At 34.3% G+C, this 12,300-nt stretch overlaps 1 protein-coding gene across 1 annotated transcript; it reads left to right on the top strand.

Annotated features, from left to right (window-relative positions):
- The first annotated feature begins 3,043 nt into the window (after window positions 1–3,043).
- Window positions 3,044–3,445, top strand: LOC147409854 (uncharacterized). The gene has a single exon (XM_086432022.1). It carries the CDS (start codon window positions 3,044–3,046, stop codon window positions 3,443–3,445), a length of 402 nt encoding a protein of 133 aa, XP_086288148.1.
- The last annotated feature ends 8,855 nt before the right edge of the window (window positions 3,446–12,300 follow it).

Below are 12,300 nucleotides of genomic sequence, written 5' to 3'. Positions count from 1 at the left end.
TTTAATGAAATAGAAGAAGTTTCTGATTACCCCGAGTGCAATAATGACTTAATTGATAATCTGACTTCGAAGAACGAATCTTCTGATAAAGAAACTCCTATCGAATTAATTAAGCTACTTGAACAAGAAGATGAACGTCGAGCTCAACTTGTAATGGAAGAAACAGAATTAGTCAATCTCGGGACTAAAGATAATCCTCCAGAGATTCAAATTGGAGTCACCTTATCTCCCGAGGAACATGAAGGGATATTAGACTTGCTCAGAAAGTTCTAAGATGTATTCGCGTGGTCTTATGAGTATATGCCAGGAGTAAGTACAGATATCGTTCAACATCGGATTCTATTGCATCTCGATGCTCGGTCGATAAAGCAGAAACTCCGACGTATGAAACTAGAATGGACTTTGAAGATTAAGGAAGAGGTCACTAAGAAGATCAATGTCGGATTCTTGGAAGTAGTAGAATACCCAGAATGGATCGTTAATGTAGTTCCAGTTCCCAAAAAAGATGGAAATGTAAGAATGTGCATGGACTTCAGAGATTTAAATAAATTCAGTCCAAAGGATAGCTTTCTGTTGCCTCACATAGATGTATTGGTTGATAATACAGCAAGGCACGCCATGCTTTCATTTATGGATGGATTTCCGAGGTACAACCAAATAAAGATGGACCCTCGCGACATGCAAAAAACGTCGTTCATCACACAATGGGAAATATTTTGCTATAAAGTCATGCCTTTTGATTTGAAGAATGCTGGGGCTACCTATCAGAGGGCAGTTACGACTTTATTGCACGATATGATACACAAGGAGGTCGAGGTCTATGTGGATGACATGATAGTGAAATCCAAAGAACGATTGGGACACGTCGCTGCACTAGAGAAGTTTCTTACAAGGATCCAAAAATACCAATTACGCCTTAACCATCAAAAATGAGTATTCGGAGTGACCTCTGAAAAATTACTTGGATTCGTAGTCAGTCAAAGGGGGATCAAAGTAGACCCTGGAAAAATCAAAACTATACAAGAAATGGCGTCTCCTAAGACTGAAAAATAGATTCGGGGGTTCTTAGGCAAAATTCAGTATGTCAGCAAATTCATCATTCAGCTTACCAATGTGTGCGAACCTATATTCAAGCTTCTCAAGAAAAATGAGCCGACAGTATGGAATGAGCAATACCAAAAAACTTTTGACTAAGTTAAGGAGTATCTCTCAAATCCTCCCATTTTGGTTCCACCTACCCCAGGTGAACCTCTTCTCCTTTACTTGTCAGTCACAGAAGAAGCTATGGGATGCATGCTGGCACAGTACGACAAAGACAATCACAAAGAAAGGGCCATCTACTATATCAGCAAGAAGATGTTAGAGTATGAACGAAAGTATTTAGCTCTCGAAAAAACTTGCCTGGCACTAGTATGGGCTACTCAAAGGCTTCGACACTACATGCTCTCTCATTCTGTCATTCTGTCATTCTGTTATCTCGGATGGACCCCCTAAAATATCTCTTCGAGATGCCGGTATTGACAGGTAGAACTGCACGTTGGTTGTTATTGTTATCAGAATTTGATACTATGCATGTTACGCAGAAGTCTATCAAGGGAAGAGTGGTAGCAGAATATTTGGCTGATCACCTAGTGGCAGAAGAAACAAAACCTATCAATCAATTCCCAGATGAAAATATCTTGAACCTTGAAGAAGAATCGCGAGATAGAGTATGGCAGTTATACTTTGATGGAGCGCCAAATCAGAATGGATTTGGAATAATGGTAGTCTTGTTCTCTCCTGAAGGATGTCACATTTCGATTGCTATTAAGTTAGCATTCTCCAATACTAATAATACAGCTGAATATGAAGCATGCATTACCGGGCTCGAAGCTGCTTTGAATCTGGGTATCACATAAATTGAAGTATTTGGAAATTCAACCTTGGTTATACATCAGTCGTTGGAAGAATGGAAAACTAAGGACGTGAAACTAAAACCCTATCACGAGTATCTGCTAAATTTAGTAAAAAAGTTCAAAGTCATCTTGTTCCAACATCTGTCAAGGGAAGAGAACAGATTCGCTGATGCTCTAGCTACTTTGTCTTCGATGATCCATTTGCCTTTAGGCATAGAACTAAGGCCTATCACAGTCAAAATCAAAGATAAACCTGTATATTGCCATTAAGTCGACATCGTTGCTCAACTCCCTGACGAAAAGCCATGGTACACTGACATCCAAAAGTATTGGAAAAACAAGAGTTCCCAGTTGAAGCGTCAAGGAAAGAATGACAAATCCTACAGAAATTCGCATCCTAGTTCATCCTGTGCGCAAGAAACTTATATAAGAGGTGTTATGATGGAATTCATTTGTCATGTGTTGACGAAAATCAAGCTGAACGATTAATGGAAGAGTTGCATTCCGGAGACTGTAGACCGCATATGAGTGGGAAGATGTTAGCCAAACGAATCATGAAACATGGATATTATTGGACAACAATGGAAACAAACTGTCATCACCTGGTCAAGACCTGCCATAAATGCCAAGTATATGCTAACCTCATACATGTACCTCCATTTCAGTTAGTTGGTTTGACTTCACCATGGCCATTTTCTGTCTGGGGTATCGACATAATTGGCAAAATCACACCTAAAACATCGAATGGACATGAGTACATTCTCGTGACTATTGATTATTTTACAAAATGGGTGGAGGCCGCTTCATATGCTGTTCTCACTGCATCCAAAGTTGCCAAGTTCATCCAAACTCATATTATCAGTCGATATGGGGTACCTTCTGAATTGATATCTGATAACGGGTCACATTTCAAAGTTGAAGTTATTACTTTGTGTTCAAATTTCAAGATCCGACACCACAGATCATCACCCTACCGTCCCCAGACTAATGGAGCAGTTGAAGCAGCTAATAAGAATCTCAAAATGATCATCAGGAAGATGTGTCAATCGCATAGGGATTGGTCTGAAAAATTACCATTTGCGCTCTGAACATACCGTACCTCGATACAATCTTCTACCGGAGCCACCCCTTATTTACTAGTGTACGGAATGGAAGTTGTTTTACCAGTTGAAATGGAAATCCCATCCCTCAGGATTTTAATAGAAAGTCAGTTATCAGAAACAGACTGGGTTTGTCACCGATACGAAGAGTTGAACTTAATCGAGGAAAAACGGCTTAGAGCTCTGTACCATATACAAGCTTATCAGAGAAAAGTCGCTCAAGCATTTGATAAAAGGGTTAAAGTTCACGACTTACAAGCTGGAGACCTCGTACTTAAAGAAAATCGAGCACCCATCTTCAATCCTAAAGGCAAATTCAAGCCCAATTGGGGATGTCCTTTTATTGTCAAAGAGGTACTACCTAGGAAAGCTGTCAAACTCCAAGATCATGATGGCGTCGAATTACCAGAATCGACAAATCTTGATCAGATCAAGCGGCATTACATTTGAGGAGGCCATCTTCGATCGAACCTATTTTCCTGTCACCTAGTTAAATATCTCATTTCTCAGCCACTTGCAGCCATTTAAAATATATATATAAACCTTTCTTTTTTCTCAGCCCGTTCACCTAACCTAGGGAAGGGAAATGTTCAAACTACGTTTTGGTCTGATCCCAAAATTTTGGGGTACGTAGGCAACCTGAGAAGTTACTTCAGGCCCAACCAGTTCAAAAAATAAAAAATATGTTCCCCGCAAAGAAAAAATTGTTAAAATGGGGAAGGAAAAGAAAACTATTTTAAAGGAATGACACACAAGGGGCATTCGGGTTCTTAAGCCTCAAGTCTCGTTTCTTTCTTAGCCTACTCCTAAGCCCACCTATGGAAGTCCTCCTAAGTACCACACGAAAAGGTCGAGGAAAATAGTAAACGTGATCAGACAGTAACTCCAGAAGTCCAAAAAAAAAAAGACAGCCTACTAGGTTGAAAACCCAAAAGGACAGCTTAGGCAAAAATTAAGGCAAGCTCACAAGGTTGAAAATCCAAAAGGACGGCCTTGACAACAATCAGAGCAAAAAAAAAGAAAGTTGTAAACTCGCTAGATTGAAAACCAGAACAGGCAATCTAGGCAAAAGATAAAGCAATCAAAAGAAAATCTCCGTCGAGCCGAAAATCTCCAAAGATGAGCCAAGTCAAAGCATCTAAAGTCTGAATGTCCAAGCTTCAATACCCAGTTTAAGTCAGGCAAAAACTTAGAAGCCACATGTATCTCGTCTACAACTGATCTGGAAAAGTTTACTTTCCTAAGCGAGCCAAAGGGGAAAGAACGTGATCTCCAAGATGAATCTCAAAATTGAATATTTGTTTCTAACAGATGAGCCTGACTCATGATCTTCAATAAAGTCGAAATTAAAAAGTGAACCCTTATTGCACTTGTGGTAATCTAAGACTTCTAATTTTTATATTGAGGGGCACTTCTCCTTTTGTTTGAAAGTATATTTATTTTCCACCTACATTAGGGGCATGTCATTTCAAAATATGTTCAATTATCCCTAGTGTAATGTCCTATCAAACTAGGGGTATTTTTGTTCTTAAGCCTGATCAATTCCAACCCCAAAGGATAAGGAAAATCTGAAATTAAAGGTTACCCTTTTGATAGTATTTTTTTAAACCCTTGAGGTTCAAATGTTGACCTAACTATTTAAATAAAAATGATTCCTATGGAATGAGATTTTTACTCCAATATTTTACTCAGAACTGCTCAGATTTTGCTCAGACCCATCGAAATTCATTCTTGGATTTTGCTCAGACACCGCCGAGGGTTTTCTCGGATTTTACTCAGACCTACTCAGATTTTGCTCAAACCTGCCGAGATTTTTTCTCGGATTACTCAGACATCGCTGAGGTTTTCTCGAATTTTACTCAGACCTACTCAGATTTTGCTCAAATCTGCTGAGATTCTTTCTCGGATTGCTCAGACACCGTCGAGGATTTTCTCAGATTTTGTTCAAACCGGCCGAGATTCTTTCTCGGATTGCTCAGACACCGCCGAGGGTTTTCTCAGATTTTACTCAGACTTACTCAGATTTTGCTCAGAATTGTCGATATTCTTTCTCGGATTTTTGCTCAGACCCACTAAGATTCGTCTAAGATTTTACTCAGACTTGCTCAGTTTATGCTTAGATTTTACTCAGTTTTATCTGATTTTCTGAAAAAACATGTTTCACGAATTTTTATGTTCGTCACTACACAATATCACACCCGTTCACTCGCATTGCATTCGCATTAGTCAAGGAGAATTTTTCAAAATTCAAGGATCTGACATTTTTCCAAGGAGAGGTTACCCTCAAGGACTTGGATACTTTGACAAATTGTCAAATTAGACTACAAAATAGACTGTCACTAGCTTTGGGATTCGGATGTTATACTATCTACCACAATAGATTGGGCATCTAGTTTACTTCCACCCTCTACCAAAGAGGGGCATCTATAAACACCCCATTATTGCATCTACCTAATTCGACAATTTGTCACCCGATTTTGGTGGATTCCTAATGATGAATATAAAATAACTCGAAGGGCTTGTGACTATTACTTGATTCTTTCTGTTTCTAATCTTTTCACCCCCTTACTCGTCACGACTCGACCTAGAAATTTACGCACGCTTAAGGTCGCTACACCTTACACCCGATTTAGTAAGCACGTACGCATAGGTTCGCTATACAGTTTGAAAACTTAAAGACCTCACTAAGCTAGGAAAATATGGATTTGAGACTTAAAAATATTACACAGGGACTGAAAGAAACCTTACACTAAAATCTCTAAAAATCTGTAAAAATATAAAATGAAGAAAATACCCTTTATAAATTTTGGATCTCCGAAAAGTCTTAAAAGTACCTCTATTGTACTCAGAATGTCATTTTGAGTCTAACGAGACCTAAATCGATGAAAACAGAGAAATTTGTAAAAATTTGTATAAAAAAAAAGTCATCAAAATGACGAAAATACCCCTCATAAATTTTGGACCTCCGAAAAATCTCAAAAGTATCTCCATTGCAGTCAGAATGTGATTTCGAGTCTAACGGGACCCAAATCGATGAAAATAGAGAAATTCATAAAAAAATTATCAAAAATTATAAAAATGACCAAAATGCCCCTTAACATCCAACTCTAACATAGAGACCTTGATCCCTAGGAAAATAAAATTCAAATAAAAAGTTAAACCAAAATAAAATTCAAATTAAAAACTAAACCAAAATTTAACTAAGATCCAATTAAAATCCAAAATTTAAATCAATTTAAAATCGTGAAATCAAATTAAAATACAAAATAAAAATTACATTTAAATTAAAAATCAAGAGATCGATTAAAATAAAAAATCAAAATCAAAATCAAAATCAACTTAAAAATCATTCAACTAATTAAAATGCAAAATTGAATTAAAATTTTAAAATCAATTAACCAAATCAAACAATCAAAGTGCAATCAACAAATTAAAATACATTCGAACAAATCAAAATCCAATTGACCGACTAATTAAATTTTAAAGTCAATTTAAAATTTAAATTTAAATTAATCAACCCGTTCAAAATTTAAATTAAAAATTAAAACTCAAATCGAAATTCAAAACGAACCTAAATCGAAATCAAAAAAATTTGACAAATCCAAAATTCAAACTCAAATAAAAAATCAATCAATCACGCCTCATTAGTGAGAAATTATTGTAGTACGAGTAGCATAGGATCCCCGCTCCCATTCTCAAAAAAATAAATAAATAAATAAATAAATAAGGAAACGTGGGCACTCTCTTCTTCTTCCTCCCACGTCTTCTTCTCCTTCTCCAACTCCTTCAATAACCACCCATATTCTTCACTCATCTCTCCCATGTCCTCTCTCCCATCTCCCCTCTCTCCCTCTCTCATGTTTTTAGTGGCGAAGAACCACCATAAAAGAAGAAGAGAGGCAACCATTAGAGCAGATTTTTGACTGCCTTCCATATATGTAAAAAAGAAAACCTGCAACTTGGTCTCTCTCCATTCTGATCTCCCTCATAGTTGCTGCAACTTTTTCATCTCCATTACAGCCACACCTTTATCATATTCCACCCATTAAAGCTCCAATTTCACCCATCTTGCTGCACATTTCTGTGTCCCCATTAAAGCTCCAACTTCACTTAGTTTACTGTCCATTTTTGAGTTTCCATTAAAGCCCAACTTCACCTAGTTTGATGCCCATTTTGAGTCTCCATTAAAGTTTCAATTTCATCTAGTTTACTTCCCATTTCTGTGTCTCCATTAAAGTTCCAACTTCGCTTAGTTTGCTGTCCATTTTTGAGTCTCCATTAAAGCCCCAACTTCACCTAGTTTGATGCCCATTTTTGAGTCTCCATTAAAGCTTCAATTTTGTCTAGCTTGCTGTCCATTTCCATGTCTCCATTAAAGTTTCAATTTTACTTAGTTTGCTATCCAGTTTTGTATCTCCATTAAAGCTCCAATTTCACCTATCTTGCTGTCCATTTTTGTATCTCCATTAATCCTATAACTTCTCTCCAATACTCTTTCGCTCCATAAAAAAAAATAGTAATTTCTCTATCTTTCTCTTTGGCGTCCTCTACTCAGCGATAACGCTCCTTCTTTGATTTATTGGATACCCCACAATAGTCATCATCTCCTCCTATTCCAACATCCTTGGGCGTTACAAGCTTTTTCGATTTTTTTTAAGGAATCCACGCATCCAAAATTATTTGGTGAAGGTAAGTTATTTTATTTATTCATTTGTTTATTTTTTTTTAGTTTATTTTTATTATTATTGATTCTTGATTTTACATTTTTATGCATTCGAATTAATCCGTTGATTTTGGGGGTATACGTGGTATTAATGGCAACCTTTAATTTTTTGAAAAATTAGTGGATCAATTCGACCATTTTTGTTGATAAATTGATTGGGCCAACTCGTTATATTCAAGTTAGTGGACCGGTTCATTGATTGTTGATGTCTATTGAGTCGATTTGTTGATTTTTTATGTTTTTGGGTTAACTCAATAATGTTGATCTACTCAATAAAAATTATTGGTGTACATGAAAGATAAAAATAAAAAATAGATTTTCATAATAAAAATTGCGAGTCGACTCGTTGATTTTGGGGACATTGAAAATTTGAATCAAATTTTTAAAGAAATTAGGCACGTGGGTTAAATCACCGATTTAATATACATGACGATTCCAAAAAAAATTAGGATTCTTTTGATTAACAAATTGTGAGTCAACTCGCTAATTTTAGGGACATTGAAAATTTGAATCGATTTTATTTTTAAATTAGGCATGTGAGTTAATTCATCGATTTAATACACGTGGCGATTCAAAAAAAATCAGGATTCTTTTGATTAACAAATTGCGAGTCGACTCGTTGATTTTGGGGACATTGAGAATTTGAATAGAATTTTTAAAAAAATTAAGCACGTGGGTTAAATCACCGATTTAATACACGTGGCGATTCCAAAAATATTAGGATTCTTTTGATTAACAAATTGCGAGTTGACTCGCTGATTTTGAGGACATTGAGAATTTGAATCGAATTTTTTAAAATTCGGCATGTGAGTTAAATCACCGATTTAATACACATGACGATTCCAAAAAAAATGAGGATTCTTTTGATTAACAAATTACGAGTCGACTCGCTGATTTTGGGGACATTGAGAATTTGAATCGAATTTTTAAAAATTAGGCACGTGGATTAAATCACCGATTTAACACACGTGACGATTCCAAAAAAAATTAGGATTCTTTTGATTAACAAATTGTATCGACTCGCTGATTTTGAGGACATTAAAAATTTGAATCGATTTTATTTTAAAATTAGGCACATGGGTTAACTCACCGATTTAATACACGTGGCATTTGAAAAATCAAAATTTTTGAATAAAAAAAAAAAAATGTGAGTCGACTCGTTGATTTTAATGCACGTAGAAATTCAAAAAAATCGAATTTCTTTTATAAAATGTCGTCATTGAGCCAATTCACTATTGTTGTATACGTAGCATTGAAAATCGATTTCATATTATTCAAAATGTGATCGAATTTATCCATTAATTTTTGGCACTACGTAAACCTTATTAAATCATGGGATTCATTTATGCAAAATTCGAGAATCCATGTAATTATTTTAGCCGTAGGATTTGTTTAGTAAATCCGATGCGATTTGATGATGATTAGATCCTAGTTTGACTTTTAGTCTTTGAATGTTGACCGTAGGATATTTTTTAATCGTAGTAGAGACTGATCATCTCTATCAGGCGGGTTCGGTGCCTAACACCTTTCGAAACCCGTAACCTGACCTCTTACCCATCTCTTTGATCCGTGGACTGACCCATATCCATTTGGAGTTAATTTTGGTTCCTAGACCTAAACTAGGTGGCGACTTCATATTCTTTAAAAATCTCCGAGATATGTAGATCGAATACCTAATTCCCTATTTAGCGGATGGTTAGGGGTCGAGGAGATTTCACCAACGCTACAAAAATCTGCAAACCAATCAAAGTCAGATAATATTGGCCTACATTGAGGAGCAAAAAGCACGTGTTAGTGCACAAGAGACCAAGAATTCAGATTCTGAGTAGAATGTAGTTTTATAGTTTAGGACATTTTTAAATTCTAGTTAAGATGTTTTCTCTTTGGTAAGTAATATTTATTTTTTCGCAATTCTCTATCGGTTACATATATGTTCAATCTATGCCGATCAGTGTAACATCAATGCTATTAATGCCAAAATCGGTTCAGGTGTGATCTAATATCTTCTCTTTTTCTTCATTACTTTATATTGATGATAATATATCATTTAGATTTGTGGGTAGGGTTTGCTCACAATTGCCTTTCATTTCTAGTTTATTTTCATTTTATTGCTAGTTTATTTTCATATTTTCAGAAAAAATTAAAAAAATAAAATATATGTAACACTTTTAAAATATTTTCTTCAAACTTTTTGTATGTACCTATTTACATATGAATTTCAAATCTCAGTCTCATGTCTAAAATTTTTTGAACATACATTCTTTTTGTTCCTCATCAAGAAATACTTTGAAAATTCACGATACTTTTAATTGATTAAAAATAAGATTTTATGAAACAAGAGTCGAACATTTTCTTTATCTAGAGTGTTAAGAAAAACTGAATCTAGTAAACTATGACCTCCTTATCGTTTGGTTGGCTGGTTAGAAGGAAAACAAAATTGGATTTAGTACGACTTGGATAACAACCCTAGGATTAGATTTGGTATTTTGAAAAGAGTTACTTTTTTTTCAAAAAAAGAACACTAGAAAAATGGTGATGTGTGAAAACATTAAAAAATAAAAAATAAAAAAGAAGTGAAAAAGCTCATCGTATAGTAAAAACGCTAAAACTAAAAAAGTGCAAAAAGAATAGAGTCCAATGAAACTTAATAGTTCAGTAGGGTGAAAACCGTCAATGGTAAAAACGTGAGTAAGGTAGAATATCACAAATAAAGCCCCTTAGAGGTATTAAAATGAACATTCACATCTCTCACAATCTTAGACACGATGTTTAATTTTGAGTTAGAACTTAAGAAGAACCAACTATTCTTAGCAGTTAAAAGGTGAAATCTTATTCATGAAAATATGTTATTTTTTTAAAAAGAAAAATTAGAAAAATTGCCCGAGTACTCAAGTTACTCTTGAAATTTTCCAAAGTGAGAAATGAAAATTAAAACTTTTCTTAAACATAAGGACCTTTGACTGATCTGTGAAATGTCATTATGTTTGCCTTACATCCATTAAGTTTGATTTAGATATTTTTGTGAAGTATTAAAATTTTATGGGTATATTCATTGCAAATCCTCATGAGTCAAACTCGTCTACTAGGGTTAACCTAGGGGTATAACGACTTTTTGTATCCGTTAAATATAATCAGATGACTTACGAAAGTAGTTTGTAACTTAATTTTTACTCGGGACTAGCAAAATCTAGGTTTGGAGTGTAATCAAGGTCTAGAAAGTGATTTTTAAATCCCTTATTACATGAATTTTACAGATAAATTGCACACTAAATCCCTTTATTAGACATAATACATGGTTAGTCCATATCTATCATTGATTTCCATTAAATAATGTATTTTGGATTAAATTGTTGTTATTTTCGTGTAACATGTGGACTAGGGTGGTACAATCAAGTCAGTGAATCCAACCTCAAAGTTTGTGTAGAAGTTTTGTGGTTGAACTTCATTTTTATTGAATTAGGGTTGAATAATTTTTGTAATTATGGAAAGTTTCCAAAATCCTAAAAATCCTACTTCTCCTAGAAATCCTAATCTGATTTCTATAAATAGAAGACCAGATTAAAGTTACAGATAACAAGATCTTAGAATATTTATAGTCTTATTTCCTATTTTTTTAAGCTTTTGTTTAGAAGAATGAGGTTTAATCAAAGAACCTTTGCTGGTTACAGAATTAAAGAAACAATAAAGAAGATTCATATTTCTCTCAAAGCTGCTCTCTCTTTCATGTCCTTTATATTTTATTTCTTTTTTGTTATTAAGATAACTATCGACTAAACTCTCTATTAGATCTATCGAGGAAGCCTAAACAAGTTTTTATCTCTTTATTGTTCTCATAATAATGCCTGTGCATTTTATTGTGATAATCTTAAGTAATAATTATCAAATTTAATATTAATTGTTTATCAGTTCTGATGGTTTATTCTTTGATAAATTCAAGATAAACCATGCTTCTCAAATAACACTTAATATTTATCCTATAATATTGATTTAATATGTTAATCAAATACTTTGAAGTTCTTTTTTAATATAATCATTAAAATTTTCAATCCATAAGTCTTAACTTTGTTTAGTGGATCGAGATAAATAGAGCACCGTAAAATCATTAATAGAACTTGTATTAGTGGATCAGATTGATCTAAACTTGTTCATAGTATTTGAAATCTTTGTATTTTCTACTTTCTTAAGATAGTTTATTCTCATAAATTATTTTTAAATTGGTTACATAAATTTGAATTGGATTCAAATTAAAAAAGGATACCGAATTAACGTTGTCTCTATGGGTCGATCCTTACTTGCCAAGGTAGTTTTGTTATTTAATTTTAATTGATAATTTACAAGTTGAACATATGTTCATCTCACACTACCATGTTCCATAGTACGTAGACATTGTGAACTACATTGTCACAAAACAAACACCTAGTACTTGGTCTAAGCAAGAGCATCTTAGAATTTTAAGCAAAGAAAAATGGTACTTCTAGGATGAGCCTTACTTGTTCAAGTATTGTGTTGATCAGCTTATCAAGAGATGTTTCTCAAATAATGACCATATCCAAATTTTATGCCATTACCACACATGTGGTGG

The sequence above is a fragment of the Akebia trifoliata genome, chromosome 2 (assembly GCF_017979445.1).
Source record: "Akebia trifoliata isolate Shusen 1 chromosome 2, ASM1797944v1, whole genome shotgun sequence".
NCBI classification, from domain to species: Eukaryota; Viridiplantae; Streptophyta; class Magnoliopsida; order Ranunculales; family Lardizabalaceae; genus Akebia; species Akebia trifoliata.
This window is presented reverse-complemented; position numbering and strand designations above follow the sequence as displayed.

Bases quoted from the DNA above. Each gene is read 5' to 3' on its own strand.
- LOC147409854 (XM_086432022.1), top strand. From the start codon at position 3,044: ATGGAAGTTGTTTTACCAGTTGAAATGGAAATCCCATCCCTCAGGATT.